General features: G+C 42.9%; 2 protein-coding genes across 6 annotated transcripts in view; one reads left to right on the top strand and one right to left on the bottom strand.

Annotated features, from left to right (window-relative positions):
• The window catches only part of LOC142101256 (caM kinase-like vesicle-associated protein), a 61,340-nt gene extending 58,128 nt beyond the window's left edge, over positions 1-3,212 (top strand). The window contains exons 6-11 of the mRNA XM_075185590.1: positions 825-945; positions 1,086-1,161; positions 1,242-1,378; positions 1,826-1,904; positions 2,139-2,226; positions 2,318-3,212. Of these exons, the coding sequence (XP_075041691.1) occupies positions 825-945; positions 1,086-1,161; positions 1,242-1,378; positions 1,826-1,904; positions 2,139-2,226; positions 2,318-2,566 (750 nt within the window). The 3' untranslated portion in view covers positions 2,567-3,212. The remainder of the gene's footprint in view (positions 1-824; positions 946-1,085; positions 1,162-1,241; positions 1,379-1,825; positions 1,905-2,138; positions 2,227-2,317) is intronic.
• The window catches only part of LOC142101255 (metabotropic glutamate receptor 6-like), a 94,352-nt gene that overhangs the window by 49,560 nt on the left and 27,347 nt on the right, over positions 1-17,445 (bottom strand). For 2 of the 5 annotated variants that reach the window (XM_075185585.1, XM_075185586.1), the window contains 8 exons: positions 17,213-17,348; positions 16,823-16,977; positions 16,599-16,739; positions 15,987-16,187; positions 15,704-15,843; positions 12,672-13,607; positions 12,085-12,344; positions 8,559-8,631 (listed from right to left, as the gene is read on the bottom strand). In XM_075185585.1, the coding sequence (XP_075041686.1) occupies positions 12,096-12,344; positions 12,672-13,607; positions 15,704-15,843; positions 15,987-16,187; positions 16,599-16,739; positions 16,823-16,977; positions 17,213-17,348 (1,958 nt within the window). In that variant the 3' untranslated portion in view covers positions 8,559-8,631; positions 12,085-12,095. Of the gene's footprint in view, positions 1-6,292; positions 8,632-12,084; positions 12,345-12,671; positions 13,608-15,703; positions 15,844-15,986; positions 16,188-16,598; positions 16,740-16,822; positions 16,978-17,212; positions 17,349-17,445 lie in introns of those variants that run through there. The other 3 variants (XM_075185584.1, XM_075185587.1, XM_075185589.1) reach the window with 3 other exon arrangements.

The raw sequence follows: 17,445 nt of genomic DNA, 5'->3' as shown, positions 1-17,445 counted from the left end.
TGCTTTAGGCAACATCTCCACTTTTTCAAACCCACAGCTTGATAAATTTACCCCCATGACTTTTCTATGGGTTCGCTGATGCTGTTTTTTGTTTTAAATTAATGAGTTTAAGTGATGGCAAAGGGTTGGAAAAGAGGTTATGTGGAGGGCTCTGGTAGAAATATGGTTACCAATTAACACTATGCCGGAAATCAGATAAGATGAAACTGAAGACTTTGGCAAAGAAGGGATAAGCAATGGTTACAGTGGGGGTGAAATATCCGATACTATGTAGGTCTTTGGTGCAGATAAGGTTACGCAACACGCCAGGGGGTAAATGGATCAAGCTGCGGGTTTCAAAAGTGAAGATGTTGCCTATAGCAACCAATCAGATTCTAGCTGTCATTTTGTAGAATGTACTAAATAAATGACAGCTAGAATCTGATTGGGTGCCATAGGCAACATCTCCACTTTTTCAAAGCCACCGGAAACTCGCAGCTTCAAACATTTACCCCCAGGGTTCTGGTCGAGGCAATACCGAGGCTTTGGCAAAGAGTTAAGGCTGTGGGTGAGATGTACAGTGGTCTGGTAGACAAAGGGTTGAGCGACACTGTGCAGGGTTCAGGTTGAGGTGATACTGTGCCAGACTTGGTAGAGAAGAGTTTAGCGATGGTTATGGTCGAGATATGCGGTGTAAGAGTTGTTGTAAACAAGCTGAAACAATTCTGAATGAAGCGATACTGGTCAAGGCTTCGGCACATTAAGAGCAAAGAGATGGGTAAGGGAGAAGGCAAGACTTCGGCAGATTCTGTAATGCTGTGTTCATGCGGTTCTGTTTCCCCCAGCTGGAGAATTTAATGTATTACAATCAGAATAATCACTCCAAGGTCGTCCTGCGAGACTTCTACCTGTCATGTTTTGAGAGTGGAGAAATTACTGAGCCATGCGGGACCCCTGAGTACCTGGGTAAGTAGCAGAAAATGCTAATAGAAACCTAGAAGTAGATTAGATTATTTCCCAGCTGTTGGGTTCATTTCAGACATCTAGATTTATGACACAGCCCTGGGGATGTCCTGATCACAGTATTCGCCTCTTTCTCCTGCCAGCTCCCGAGGTGGTATCCCGACACAGATATGGGCGTCCTGTTGACTGTTGGGCAGTTGGCGTTGTTATGTATATACTGTGAGTAGCACGGTTATTGTCTTAATAGAAAATAGTTACCTTTTCATAAACCAACCTCTTTACCCCTCTTCTTCCTCCAGTCTTTCTGGGAACCCCCCTTTCTACGACGAAAACGAGGAAGAGAACAACGAGAGTCACAACAGGAAAATTTTCCGCAAAATTCTGGCCGGTGAATACGAGTTCGATTCTCCATATTGGGACGTCATCTCTGCTTCAGGTACGTGCGCAATCTCAAGGTGACACCAACTGAAAGTGCAATCGTAGGGTAACATTCTACCAAACTGCAGAACTGGTAGAACTGTACAGTACAACTACAGCCAAGTGTGACATTATGACTACCGCACTGTACGGAGCGACTACCGACAACTCCTCCAGACGCGTTTCATTCCTCATCATTGTCAAATTCAAGTTGACAGCCTAACACTATGTCTCTATGTTTCGTAGTGATACCACGTCGGTCTGCGGGGTTTGTTAATTATACGGAAAGCACAGATTTTTTCCGGTGATCAAGAGTCCTCAATAGTTACAAATACATTTTCCTTGATATCTTGCAATGAATCAACTTAAAAAAATATTTTTGAAATGTGATTTCCAATCCCAGTCTTCGTGTGCCAATGTTTTCTGACATATTCAGTGACTTGTCATGGATCTCTCTCTCTGACAGCAAAAGATCTCGTCTCCCGTTTGATGGAGATGGACCAGGAGCAGAGAATCACTGCCCAAGATGCTCTGGGGCACATCTGGTAAGCGTTCAGGTCATACGCAGCACAAATTACGTCTATCTCTTAGTAACTGAAAGAGTCCGGACTTCAAAAGAAGCACTGTTATATTGGCAGTGCTTGACAGAATGGATTCTGCTCTTGTATATGGCCTCGCCATCACATTTTATATGCTCCTTAATTTGAGTATACTGTATCACTTGCATGCAACCCTTCAGCGTATAAACAATGTTTCTTGCAAATTGGCATATTTTGTAGGATTTCAGGAAATGCTGCTTCCGAGAGGAACCTTAAAGAAGGTGTCTGCGCCCAAATCGAAAAGAACTTTGCTAAAGCCAAATGGAGGGTGAGTGATGGGCACTGCAGAAGATATGGTCCATCAATCAGGTCAGTAACCCAAAATGGTCTGAGTTTTGTTTCTTCTTTACCCATCACAGAAAGCCATCCGAGTTACTACATTCATGCAACGACTGAGAGCTCCAGAGGGCACTGCTGGGCGCCTACCGGTCACCCCACGATCTTCCATGAGCGTGTCACACGAGGTGACTGTGGAAACCTGCCCCTCTCCACAATCCTCCCCTTCTGAACACAGTGTTCCAAAAGCAGATTGGAATCCTAACAAAATCCTGGGAACCTCTGAAAGCGGAGGACAATTATCTGGGCAACCAGAGCATGGTGGGACTTAGTGTCCACCCTCTACAACTTGCTCCCTCAAACCAAAACAATGTCCACTCAAATGGCACGTGTCTTGCTTGCAAAAGCAAAAGCTGGCACCTCTACCACAGACATTTGTTAAAAAAATAAAAATAAAACATGCATAGCTTGGGAAGAGATTAGACCAAGCAGTTGGGGATGAATGACCTAGAAAAATAAGTTGTTTAAGGGGACCAGTCTTAGTAGTATTGATGATACTTCAGGCATATGTAACGAAACTTGAGAGGACAGAACTTTCTCTTGGAGCATGGGCACCGAACCAAACATGAAACCATTTGCTATGTATTTTTCCTAGTAAAATATTTTATAAATAAATAGACAAGAACATCGATCCCTCAACATACAAATACAGTGACATTTCACCAACAAATGGACTCATCTATCCCAGACTGAAGCCCAACATTTAGAAGATGCGCAGTTGTAGGGTCTCCGGCAGACCTGCTGTCCAATGCTCCTTTTCTCTATATCTTCCAACCTGATTCCGGGTGGGTGACCTGTTGCATGTCATCTGCATGTTTATATGTTTTAGTTTGGCGTGTTATGCCCTTACTCTGCCACAGAGGCCGGCACCCTGGCAGTAAGGAGATTTAAACTAATAAAAAAAAAACAACACCGCAACCTGCCGCCATTCGTGCCTCTTTCCAGCTACATCACTGTAGAACAGGACGAGTGACTGACAGTTCCGGAGAACTAGGAGCTGTGTCTATACACACCCCACCTGGCCACATCAAGTTCCATTGTGAGGAAAATCACTGTTACAGGCTATGTCCACCTATAGCAAAACTATTCAGGTAGTCGTTTTCCCACTAACAGAGACCTTTTTCAATTCAGTAGTATTACCAAATGCATAATAATTAGGAAATCTAAATTCAGATCTAATTATGCTATCTATCCTCGGGCACTCTTGTTGCAGACATTTGTTTCCATTACTGTATTGCTGGGCACGGGACAGCCAATTACAATTCAGGAAACATGACTGTTGTCCTTGCTACAGAGCTGAACAGAGGACAGATATTAGACAACTGAATGATCTCCTAACTGTATTTGGATTTAAGTGGTTTCCCCCTTTACATGGCTTTAATATATTATCTTGTACATGGCCTACCGCAGTCATCTGAAAGCAGATAACCTTTTTAAACAAAAGATGACTAAATGATATAATGAACTCTTTAATTTTATATAAATAAATGGAGTCTGCATCCCTTTCTCAATGTCACATCAACGGCATTGCCTTACAGTAGACTACGACTTACACAAACCAGGAGAGCACCACTCATTTGTCAGAATTGTTTGCTGTCCACATGCTTATCGGTAGAAATTGATCTTTTTCTCCTACACACGAAAATCAGAGAGAAATCAGGAATTGGTTGGTTAAAAAAAAAAATCTAAATCTTGCATAAATTGGTAAATGATAAATTTATATTCAGAGCATTCCTACTTTACTAAAAACACTCACCGTACGTTGGTTGTACATTATTCTTCCCTTCTCCTAAAATGATGGCAAAAGCGTATCTGACAAAACCAATACAGGTCAGTTATTGTTAAAACAAGTTGTTGGACATCCGTCCCCATTGAGATCTTCTCCCTAAACCCATCTCAGGAAAACGATAACCAAGATGATTTTTAACTTTCGCAAGGTCTGTTTGCATCATACTTCCATGATCCCCATTTTAGAAACTTTGGTATTTTGCTTTCAGAAGTGATTAAAGGTACAATCCTACAAATACCCTTTTTGTTGTTTTCATAGCAAGTTTTGTACATTTTCAACATGAAACTGAACTCAGTGTTCCCTTTGCAAAATCGATCAATGTTTATATGGTTGATATGCTGTCTCACAGGAGGAGGATTTGACTCCTGCTTCTTCCCAAGAGAATGTGACCTGATCTCCGAGTCAGAAACTGTCATTCACAGAGCTCCGCGGTGGTCATATGATGGTAAAAGGGGAGGGAGGGGGGGACTGAGAAGAGTGACTTCCATAACCTCTCTGCTCCATAAATCCTCGCTCTTCTGACTTTAGCCATGGTAATCCCATGACGCTGAGCAAACTTTATATAACTGGTAGCAACTTGAATCAAAACACTAAGAAATAAGCAAACAAAACAATGTGTCTTCTTACAGGCACCCAGAAAGAAACACGTACAATTTGTACAGTAAGTACAATAGAGCAGCCATGGAACTCTAACTGCATGTGAATCTACCAGGGTTTTTATATCTAGAGCATTTATGAATTATGTATTAGTATTTATTTATATAGCACCCACATATTGCGCAGAGAACGTGTAATCATTCACATCAGTCCCTGCCCCAGTGGATCTAACAATCTAAATTCCCTACCACGAACATTAGAGTTAATTTTGTTAGAAACCAATTGACCTAACAGTATGTCTTTGGAGTGTGGGGGGGAATACTGGAGGAAACCCAGGCAAACACGGGGAGAACATACAAAGTCTACACAGATAGGGTCGAATTGTACTAATGGCTCCAGCGCTGTGAGACACCAAAACTAACCACTGAGCCACCGTACCGTTCATTGGAGGCTTAGACATTCCATCTATAGTGGAATGACCAGACTTGGAGTTCCAAAACAGAGTGCCATAGATTGCCCACCTCTAGTTTATGGGGTTCGTATTTGTATCTGGCATTTTGTACCTTTATTAAAAGCAATCATTTGAGTGAAAAACAAAATGTGTGCATTGATACACTATTCCCCATCAGACTGATTTTTCTCACCCTACGCAAGAGAATCATGCAGGAACATTACTAGCGCAACTCATTCATCTAAATCATAGCTAATAAGAAAGCACATTTATAAGCCATTACGCTGCAAATGCCCACACCTGATTTTACCTCTGAGGCTCAAAATTGAGCTGCAGACGTCATTTAAATGGACTAGCTTTATGGCACTCTATGATGGCTGTGCACAGAATGCAAATCACACAGCAGCTATTTGTAAGGCTACAGCATGCAACCACTTATTCATGTCGTTAAAGGGACTGTGAACTCAAAAATGCTCATTTGTGCCTAACACAGTGGAAAGTATATGCTGGAGACAAGATTATGATTTCCCTCTGTGCAGGCTGTGAGGAAGCTGAAGAGATGATATCTGCCTACCCTCTGCCTGCTCCCTGTCCTATTTTTGTTCCTTTCCCGGCTCTGAGCTTGCCCACAATGACATCACACTTCACCACCACGATGTCATGTACACCTTTTGTCACCAGGCCACCCTGCAAGATATTGTATTGCAAGAGGATTATCACAGCTCAATGACATTAACAATGTAACTCGGAGAGGATGTGTAAGACTGATGGGCATAGGAAGAAGAAACGTTCTTACTAATACACCACATGCATTAGATAAAGCTAAAGTCTTCTACCAAAAAAAAAAAAGTTACACAATCATAACTTACATAAATATAAAATTACAAAGGGAAGATTAAAAAAAAATATAGACCCTTTCAATGTAGGACTCAATTCTCTCATCCGTTAGTTTGCATTTATTGTGAGCAAACATAATTTTGATGCTTGAATTCAAAGTAAGTACAATTAATTAATAAACACAGTCCCATAACCACCCATCTGCCTTTATGACATATGAACAGAGAGAGGCGCTGGTTTTACTAACTGACAGTGCCCCCCGATATTGGGAACTCGTTACCATACAAATCACAGGGTGCATGATAGAGATGAGAGGCGACACATGAGATTAAAACATGTTTATTTTTCCTGTCTCGTTGGGAGAGAACTTCCGGTGATAATCAGTGAATGCTCCTCTAATGTCCATCTAAAATGTTTTTTTTTGTTTTTCATTTTGAGAGACAAAAATCTGGGTCACTTGTAATGCCTGGCACCCATCTTCGAAGGGGAACAGCTTATTTATTTGATACAAGGAGAGGAGGCTAATTGGTTACATGGAAGACCGGTGGGGGAGCGACAAGAGATGTAATAAAGAAATGACTTCCCATACAGCGGCAAGGTTGTAAAAATCCATTGTGAAGCATCGTAAAAAGGAACATTATGACCTATTATGGCTTTATGGGATGCAGTACTCTCCTACATCCTCAGGGAGTGTTGTTCGCTGTTTTATAATTTAAGAAGAGAAATTGTGAAGGGTGGCACAGGCTGACCATAAAGCACTCACGGAGGCTCTGTGGGATTGTTCTAAGCAGCCTGTGGCTTAATCAATAAATTCAGAAAGACGGCAGTTATGATATTCGAGATGAAACATACTGAAATAATGCCCGTTCCTTTGCTTTATGTGATATAAACGACCTTAACATTACATGTAGGTGATAAATTTGCACTGGTCCGCAGCTAACAAGCAGCAATTAGCTTTTGTAAGTCTAGTGTGAGATAGAATGGAAGCGAGTGTCTGTTGGGTTGCTATTGTTTAGTGCAAATTGTGCACCTAAATGCTATGTTAGATAAGAGCCCTTTAGTGTAGGATTGTGAGTAATAAAGGAGATAACGTCCAGCACTCTGATAAAGGATAAGTGACAGGAGAGGGGCTAAGGGATGTTGTACAGGACTCTGGACGGAGAGGGGTTAAGTGATGTTGTACAGGACTCTGGACGGAGAGGGGTTAAGTGATGTTGTAAAGAACTGGACGGAGAGGGGTTAAGTGATGTTGTACAGGACTCTGGACAGAAAGGGGTTAAGTGATGTTGTACAGGACTCTGGACAGAGAGGGGTTAAGTGATGTTGTACAGGACTCTGGACAGAGAGGGGTTAAGTGATGTTGTACAGGACTCTGGACAGAGAGGGGTTAAGTGATGTTGTACAGGACTCTGGACAGAGAGGGGTTAAGTGATGTTGTACAGGACTCTGGACAGAGAGGGGTTAAGTGATGTTGTACAGGACTCTGGACAGAGAGGGGTTAAGTGATGTTGTAAAGGACTGGACGGTGAGGGGTTAAGTGATGTTGTACAGGACTCTGGACAGAGAGGGGTTAAGTGATGTTGTACAGGACTCTGGACAGAGAGGGGTTAAGTGATGTTGTACAGGACTCTGGACAGAGAGGGGTTAAGTGATGTTGTAAAGAACTGGACGGAGAGGGGTTAAGTAATGTTGTACAGGACTCTGGACAGAGAGGGGTTAAGTGATGTTGTACAGGACTCTGGACAGAGAGGGGTTAAGTGATGTTGTAAAGGACTGGACGGTGAGGGGTTAAGTGATGTTGTACAGGACTCTGCCAAGAAAGGGGTTAAGTGAAGTTGTACAGGACTCAGGACTGAGAGGGGTTAAGTGATGTTGTACAGGACTCAGGACTGAGAGGGGCTAAGTGATCTGTATTATTCTGACAGGAGAAGGGTTAAGTGATGTGTATTATTCTGGCAGGAGAAGGGTTAAGTGATGTGTATTATTCTGGCAGGATAGGGGTTAAGTGATCTGTATTATTATGGCAGGATAAGGGTTAAGTGATGTGTATTATTCTGGCAGGAGAAGTGTTAAGTGATGTGTATTATTCTGGCAGGATAAGGGTTAAGTGATGTGTATTATTCTGGCAGGATAAGGGTTAAGTGATGTGTATTATTCTGGCAGGAGAAGGGTTAAGTGATGTGTATTATTCTGGCAGGAGAAGGGTTAAGTGATGTGTATTATTCTGGCAGGATAAGGGTTAAGTGATGTGTATTATTCTGGCAGGAGAAGGGTTAAGTGATGTGTATTATTCTGGCAGGATAAGGGTTAAGTGATGTGTATTATTCTGGCAGGAGAAGGGTTAAATGACACTATGCAGGGTTATGACAGGGAAGCTGGAGAAGAATTAAGTGCGCCCGTGCTCGGTTCTATCAGGAGACGACTAAAAACGCCGCTGCACACGGCTCTGTCACGAGCAGCCTTAACTTATACTACGAAGAGCTCTCACTTGAGGGTTTATGAGATTCCTTTGCGTTGACAAGTGCTCCTATGGGTTCCCAATGTGCATCAATGTGTCTGGTACAGCTGACGTCCGGGTCCTGGAGTGTAGCCTGGGTACATCTTGTGCTACAGATCTCTTTGTAAAGCAACGTCATCAGAGATGTCAGACTTGTCATTAATACCTGTTGGTGCAGAGAGAATAGCAGTCATTTGTGTGGAGTTGGTGAGAATGATTGAATTGGTGAACCATTCTCCCTCATTCTATACAGCCTTACCCTTCCCAAGGCCCTGGACAAAGCCATAAAAACAAGTCAGTCATCCTGTTTGTGTTGAGGTTACACACGATCACAATTTGCAGCTCATTCTCCCTGAAATATTTGTTGCTTATAACTCCTATTGCGCTAGCCACATGTCCGGGGCAGCGCAGGAACAACTTGGCGTGACTTTTGCAGTACAGAACCAAAGTCACTGAACAGAGAGTGGAGCGTGAAGGTAGAAAGTTACCACACTCCAGAAGCCTCAACTTCGTCTATGTAACATGTATGATGTATCGGACAAGACCTGTAGTATTTCAATTGGGATTTTTGATTTTTCAGCAATAGAATATCGCTATTAATAGGTTAAGGGTAATATTTGAACCTAGAGAAGTACAGAGGTGCAGAGCAAATCCATTTTCCTGCCACGGCTTCTGCAAGACGTGGTAAACTGTTGGACGTGAACATTTTTGGACAACAGGATAGGTGGAGAAGGTATAACAACCATAGAAGCAGGGGGTGCAGGTATTATGGAGTCCACCTCCCCTACTAAAATGTGTTATATGTGGGTTTCTTGTGCCCACAGATGTCTACTTTCTTCTGTTTGGTGGACCTGGCCAAATCTGGGCGTCTTGTTTAATCACAAATGCAAATGTAATTGTGTGGGGTGAGAGATACTGAGGAGCTGGATGAGGTGGAGTATGTATGGATATATATGGCACCATTGAAAATTTAGTGCACAAAGCCTTTCAGAGAAGAGGAATAAGATGTTTGTTTGGCCCTGGCAACTGGAGAAAGTCACCGTTCTCTCAGAGCTCCCCCTGCGTCAGGGACAAGCTGTGATTGACAGTCCCATCTCCAGTGCACCTGGTGGCCTGTGGGATAGATTTCACCCTCTTAAGCTGTTTTGTTCCCTCATCTTTCCTGAGTATATTATTAATAGGACAATGGCACAAACATGTATTTATACCATATATGTAGTACTTTCCATTAAAACTTTAAACAGAACAGTCTCTGTTCATCAGTCACTCTCTCATCACTGCCTAGAACAGTCTCTCTTTATCAGTGACTCTCATCACTGCCTAGAACAGTCTCTCTTCATCAGTCACTCTCTCATCACTGCCTAGAACAGTCTCTGTTCATCAGTCACTCTCTCATCACTGCCTAGAACAGTCTCTGTTCATCAGTCACTCTCTCATCACTGCCTAGAACAGTCTCTGTTCATCAGTCACTCACTCATCACTGCCTAGAACAGTCTCTCTTCATCAGTCACTCACTCATCACTGCCTAGAACAGTCTCTCTTCATCAGTCACTCTCTCATCACTGCCTAGAACAGTCTCTCTTCATCAGTCACTCTCTCATCACTGCCTAGAACAGTCTCTCTTTATCAGTGACTCTCTCATCACTGCCTAGAACAGTCTCTCTTCATCAGTCACTCACTCATCACTGCCTAGAACAGTCTCTCTTTATCAGTGACTCTCTCATCACTGCCTAGAACAGTCTCTCTTCATCTATCACTCTCTCATCACTGCCTAGAACAGTCTCTCTTCATCAGTCACTCTCTCATCACTGCCTAGAACAGTCTCTCTTCATCTATCACTCTCTCATCACTGCCTAGAACTGTCTCTCTTTATCAGTGACTCTCTCATCACTGCCTAGAACAGTCTCTCTTCATCTATCACTCTCTCATCGCTGCCTAGAACAGTCTCTCTTCATCAGTCACTCTCTCAACCCTGCCTAGAACAGTCTCTCTTCATCTATCACTCTCTCATCACTGCCTAGAACTGTCTCTCTTTATCAGTGACTCTCTCATCACTGCCTAGAACAGTCTCTCTTCATCTATCACTCTCTCATCCCTGCCTAGAACAGTCTCTCTTCATCAGTCACTCTCTCATCACTGCCTAGAACAGTCTCTCTTCATCAGTCACTCTCTCATCACTGCCTAGAACAGTCTCTCTTCATCAGTCACTCTCTCATCACTGCCTAGAACAGTCTCTCTTCATCAGTCACTCTCTCATCACTGCCTAGAACAGTCTCTCTTCATCTATCACTCTCTCATCACTGCCTAGAACAGTCTCTTTTCATCTATCACTCTCTCATCACTGCCTAGAACAGTCTCTCTTCATCTATCACTCTCTCATCGCTGCCTAGAACAGTCTCTCTTCATCTATCACTCTCTCATCGCTGCCTAGAACAGTCTCTCTTCATCAGTCACTCTCTCAACCCTGCCTAGAACAGTCTCTCTTCATCTATCACTCTCTCATCACTGCCTAGAACTGTCTCTCTTTATCAGTGACTCTCTCATCACTGCCTAGAACAGTCTCTCTTCATCTATCACTCTCTCATCACTGCCTAGAACAGTCTCTCTTCATCAGTCACTCTCTCATCACTGCCTAGAACAGTCTCTCTTCATCAGTCACTCTCTCATCACTGCCTAGAACAGTCTCTCTTCATCCATCACTCTCTCATCACTGCCTAGAACAGTCTCTCTTCATCAGTCACTCTCTCATCACTGCCTAGAACAGTCTCTCTTCATCAGTCACTCTCTCATCACTGCCTAGAACAGTCTCTCTTCATCCATCACTCTCTCATCACTGCCTAGAACAGTCTCTCTTCATCAGTCACTCTCTCATCACTGCCTAGAACAGTCTCTCTTCATCAGTTACTCTATCATCACTGCCTAGAACAGTCTCTGTTCATCTATCACTCTCTCATCACTGCCTAGAACAGTCTCTCTTCATCAGTCACTCTCTCATCACTGCCTAGAACAGTCTCTCTTCATCAGTCACTCTCTCATCACTGCCTAGAACAGTCTCTCTTCATCAGTTACTCTCTCATCACTGCCTAGAACAGTCTCTGTTCATCTATCACTCTCTCATCACTGCCTAGAACAGTCTCTCTTCATCAGTCACTCTCTCATCACTGCCTAGAACAGTCTCTCTTCATCCATCACTCTCTCATCACTGCCTAGAACAGTCTCTCTTCATCTATCACTCTCTCATCACTGCCTAGAACAGTCTCTCTTCATCAGTCACTCTCTCATCACTGCCTAGAACAGTCTCTCTTCATCAGTCACTCTCTCATCACTGCCTAGAACAGTCTCTCTTCATCAGTCACTCTCTCATCACTGCCTAGAACAGTCTCTCTTCATCTATCACTCTCTCATCACTGCCTAGAACAGTCTCTCTTCATCAGTCACTCTCTCATCACTGCCTAGAACAGTCTCTCTTCATCAGTCACTCTCTCATCACTGCCTAGAACAGTCTCTCTTCATCTATCACTCTCTCATCACTGCCTAGAACAGTCTCTTTTCATCTATCACTCTCTCATCACTGCCTAGAACAGTCAAAACGACAAGATATTGTATGTTGTCTAGATACCTTTACCTGAATCACTTGCTCTCAGGCAGGCTCTTTTCAGGGGGCTTACTCTCTCCATTCTGGCGCTCGTTGTTTTTCTGGGACAGACGGGTAGACATTGTGGCGGCTGTTGCGACTGCCTTGAAGCTCCTCTTACGTTTCTGCACATTCTGCTCAGGGTGGAAGAGGATGATGTAAACCTTGGGAACGTAAAGCATTCCCAGAGAGACAGACGCACTCAAGCTCATCGACACTGTCAAGGTGGTGGTCTGGATATAGATCTAAGTGAATGAAGTAAAATTAGAAAGTCGACTGCATTACTGAAATTGGGATAATGAGTACTGTGAAATGAGTCCAACCCATGGAGGTACACTGGATGAGAACTCAATGGACCATGTATATGCTGGTAATGATCTCCCAAAGACGGATAGATGAAATGAATTTCAAACAATGGACTTTCCATGGACCACAGTCTAATGGATCAATGTATTCTCGGCCATGTAACACTGAGCAGAATGAGATTACAATGGTTAGCACAAGAGTTGTCAACTGAAATGATGTTTTATGGTAAACAGAACGAGTAATGATGGCCAAGTGACGTAAATCACCTTCTCAGCGGACTGTGCGGTGCCAAAGAAGATGGGAACAAATGCCAGCCAAACAATACAAGTTGTGTACATAGTAAATCCAATTGGTTTAGCCTCATTGAAGTTTTCGGGCACCCCACGGGCCTTCACGGCGTATACAGTACAGGTGACCATCAGCAGGATGGAGTACATTAAGCAGCTGACCAGGGACAGATCAGACATATCGCATTTCAATACTCCCCTGGCTTGCTCGGGGTTGGGTGTCCGTTGCTCCTCATAGTCAATTACGCTGTGAGGGGGCAATACTGCCAACCACACGGATGTGCCTACCAACTGCACGGAGATGAGAGTGAAGGTGAGGACCAACTGAGAGGCAGGACTAATGAAACGAGGCGGGGTCACCGAGCGCTTTCCCTGTTCAAAGATGCGGTAGATCCTGTTGGTTTTGGTCAGAAGAGCAGCGTACGAAATGCACATGCCTAGACCCAGGAACAGCCGACGAAGGGCACAAACAGCCACGCCCGGCTCTGCCATCATCAGGAAGGTGATTGCGTACATCAAAAATATTCCTGTGAGCAGAACATAACTCAATTCTCGTCCGGATGCCCGCACAATAGGCGTATCGTTAAAGCGTATCAGGGTACCCACCACAAAAAGGGTACTGAGGATGCCCAAAATGGCCAAAAAAAGAGGCAGAACAGCCCAGGCAGAATGCCACTCCAGTTTCACAATTGGCGTTGGGCGGCAGGCAGTTCGGTTGGTATTGGGCCTCATGTCAAAGGGGCAAACCTGGCAATTGAAGTCGTCTAGTTGGAATTGATACCCATCGCACAACTCACAGTGCCAGCAACATGGCACCCCCTTTACCATCTTTTTCCGTTCTCCAGGATGGCAGGGAAGGCTGCATACAGACGATGGTATGTCCTGCTGGCCACCAGACCATTGCATCTCCTCAATCTGTAACAGGAAAATGAGAAAAGCACATCCTCAGCTGATGTAAAAAGACAGCTGGAACAGATCTGGGGCAGGCAGCAACAGACCATAGCAAAAATTATATTTGTGTACATATTTCTATATTTTGACAAGGTCCCAATGCAGTACGAGCCGAAATAACACACCTTGTTTTAAGCACCTTCGTTTGCACTTTGTGCACATTAAGTTTTACTACCTAAACTGTAATAAAATTTTCCATGTGCTTTTGTTAGTATTTTTAATGCTCCTCGCTTGTTTTTACACTATATGACGTACCAGTGCTAAAGTAAAATGAGAGATGTGAAAGCATTTTTTCAATCGTCAATTTGGGCTTTCCCCTTTATTAATTGCAAGCAAAGGGTTAACTCTTCACACCGCCAGACTGTTACACAAATGTAAATGCAAGTACACACACCTTGGTAATCAAATGTATCAACAAATCACACACTGGCATTCAAAGGGTTAACTTGGTCGAGCTATATTCTTCTTAACAGGCTAATAAAAGGTATCAACAAATCACACACTGGCATTCAAAGGGTTAACTTGGTCGAGCTATATTCTTCTTAACAGGCTAATGGATTCGTTAGAGTATCAAGGACGCAACATATTAATTTATAGATTTAATATACAAAAGTACAGGGCATACAGATATAACAAAAAATAATGAATAAACAATTAATAGATTGACATAACAAGTAAAAATAAAAGGGGTTACATTCAGAGTGTCACTTACATGAATTGCATACGATGTGCCATGGGAAATTGTCAAGGAAGATGGACAGCTTATCAACATGGATTGATTTTCCCAAAAGTCTGAAAATTTGCTGTACTTGGTCTCAGCCTTTTAAAGTCACTTCCAAACCTCTTTCTACCACCAGGGGATTGCGGCCTATAACACTTTTTTCAATCACCATTTGCATGTTGTCTGATTTACTACTCAATTATACTATGTGACCTAACTTTTCTGTGGAGTGTCACACAGACCCAATTTTATTATTAATAAATCCCCTATGAATTTGTCCATCTTTTGATGCCAAACATGATAGAATTATGACAATGTGACATACCTTTTCCAAAGATATGTGATTATAACTGTTCCCAGATACCGCCAGTACCTGTCATTCACAACCCTGGTGTGAAGTCAATTAGGAAGTGGAATACATGATCAAAAACAATAGTTGTCTGTGTTCTGCATATCTTAAGCAGGTCTCCTCACAAAAGGGTTTGCTCAACCTAATTACCTCCTACTGGGCTAATTGTTTCCTTTTTAAAAACATTTGGTCAAACATTTATCTGAGTTGAAAATCAGGTTCATTTAGGTATCAATGCAATATTTTATTTGGGCCCTGACATTCAATATTCTATTTTATCATATCAGATTTATGCTCTCATCCTGACACCTCCCCCCTTTAAGAGATGGCACGGGGATTGACTGACAGGTCAGTGTCCAAGTTCAACTCATTTAATTTCCCCCTGGTTCCACTGTAATAGCTGCTAGCTGGCTCTCAATAGGTTCTCTGGTGAGAAGGGTTAAGAAGGGGTTAAATATCTCATTCAGCTGGGACTTCTGGCCCTTCAGTCGTGGGCTAGCATTCTTAGCTACACTCTCTGTACCTCTCACTGACTGCGTCTCTTTGTGGGTGCTGCCTGAGAGAACGCCTCCCTCCCAGAAAAATTCCTGGAAGTGGGAACCCCTTAATTCTGGCACAGAATGTACTGGGATGGGGGAGATGTCTTCATTGAGCCATTACTGAACATGGGAAAGTGAGGGGAGATTGAGACTTCCTTAATTTAAGTATCATATTTTATTTTAAATCTACATCAAGGAGTGGAATTCTGTGGGGTAAATGTATCAATCCTTCAAAAATAAAAGGAAAAATGGAGGTGATGCCCATAGCAACCAATCAGATTCTAGCTCTCATTTTCTAGATTGTACTAGATAAATAATAGCTAGAATCTGATTGTTTCCTATGGGCAATACCTCTTTTTCCTTATAGAAGTTAAATAAATCCTATTATGTGTAATTAAATACGTATACTTGCAAGTATAACCGCATGGTGTATTAACAGGATAGCTCTTACATTAAACCGCAGATACTCTGTCCATTGTCCAATCACTCTGTAGGATGGAGCGGTGGTATTGGTCATCTGATACTGGAAAATATCATATCGGCCCGGTGCATCTCCATTTTCATTGAACATCACAGGAGTTCCGGCACTACCTGAGCAGGGAATAATATGGGAAGGTAGTGAAGAGGCGCAAGATCTAGTACGCTAAATTTATTAATTTCCAGTACATAGGGACAGTAAGAAAGTGTACTTTAAATAAGCTTCCGGGATATTGAGTGTCTAGATTGGTTCTCACCATTAAAGTTAACCCTGCGTATGTACTGCAGGAGCAGTCGTCCATCCATTGGGTCCATCTTGTCACAGACGCCAACGCTGCCCGCACAAAGGTCTATGTGCATATTGTGTAATGCATGAGCCATTGCATACACCGCGTCAATGACAAACTGAACTTTTCCTTCTTGTTCGTAAGACGATTCTTTCCCGATCCTCTCCTCCCCTGTAATGAAAGTTACATCCATCATGGCCTAGTACGTGTACAGCACATTCATAAACACACCAGACACCCACAATACCATATTGAGCACAGTCACAAACACAACATCATAGTAACTGTATATTGTACCCACTAGTATCCACATGGCTGCCAAGATAACACTAGCACAGTATGGATCTACCAAACCCATCAATAGCCGTTCCAAGCACAGCAACGTCATAAAATAACTAAATTAAGGCTATGGTGCTACAACTCGGACATCACCACAGCCCATGTTGAAGTTATAAAAACCCTGTGTTAACACTTTAACCCTGTGTTGTTTTGTACAGTACAGTAGTCCGTGCACAGTGCTACCACTCAGTGGTGAAAGTACACAAATAAATTCACCCCCATCATTGCTTAATTTCAAAATACCAGTGCACTTTCGTCTGGCCTCTTCTGGTTGGGCTGCAGTCCTAGTCAGTTTGCATTTAAAATCATCCTCCCAAAATTCTGCAAACCAGATGTTGCGCCGGTTGTTCTGCAGGGTTCGGCTGATAAAATACTGGTCAAAGCCTAAAAAAAGAGACAGTATTGCGTTTTCAAGTGAAGGTGTGTCTCACTGACAGCAAGAGTTTACAATGAGACTGTTTACTTACCATCAATAGATGCCCTTTTTGGCAGGATAGTTACAGCACCCTCCGCCACTTCTTCCAAACCCAAGACGGGGGAGGTCTTGGAGCCCCAGCTGTCTGACCCCACCCACAAGAAATGACCTGTCTGATTGGCTCGTTGAGCTGCGTCTAGAACACGCCTACCAGAAGAAAACCACTTGCGTGAGCCAACTGCATGACTTAAGACAACATAATATCTAGACAGAATAGGAATGCACCATTAGCCAATGTGTAGTTATAAGCAAGGCAATAAAGTATTCACTGGTGGATTGGAAAATACATTGAAAAGTGTTTTTAACGAAAACTTTTTTAAAAATGGGTGGAGGGGGTGGCTGTGTACAGGGATGTATAAGTAGGGGGATATATTTTTCTCACTTTATGTCATCCTCATTGGCAAAGATAATGATGCCACGAGCGTTGGGTGTCTCTAGCAGCCTTCGTATGACCTTTTCAAACTCCCCAGGGCGTGGTTCCCGCGGTATCTTAATAGACTGTGCAATGCACACCCCTCCTGCAGGACAGGACAGACAGACATATTTTACATAAAGGATACAACTTTAATTCTCGTGCTTTACTAAACATACAGAGAGCAAAGTAAATGTAAGAGT

The sequence above is a fragment of the Mixophyes fleayi genome, chromosome 9 (assembly GCF_038048845.1).
Source record: "Mixophyes fleayi isolate aMixFle1 chromosome 9, aMixFle1.hap1, whole genome shotgun sequence".
Classification (NCBI taxonomy): domain Eukaryota; kingdom Metazoa; phylum Chordata; class Amphibia; order Anura; family Limnodynastidae; genus Mixophyes; species Mixophyes fleayi.
Note: the sequence above shows the minus strand (reverse complement) of the source record. Positions and strands in the feature narration are given on the sequence as shown.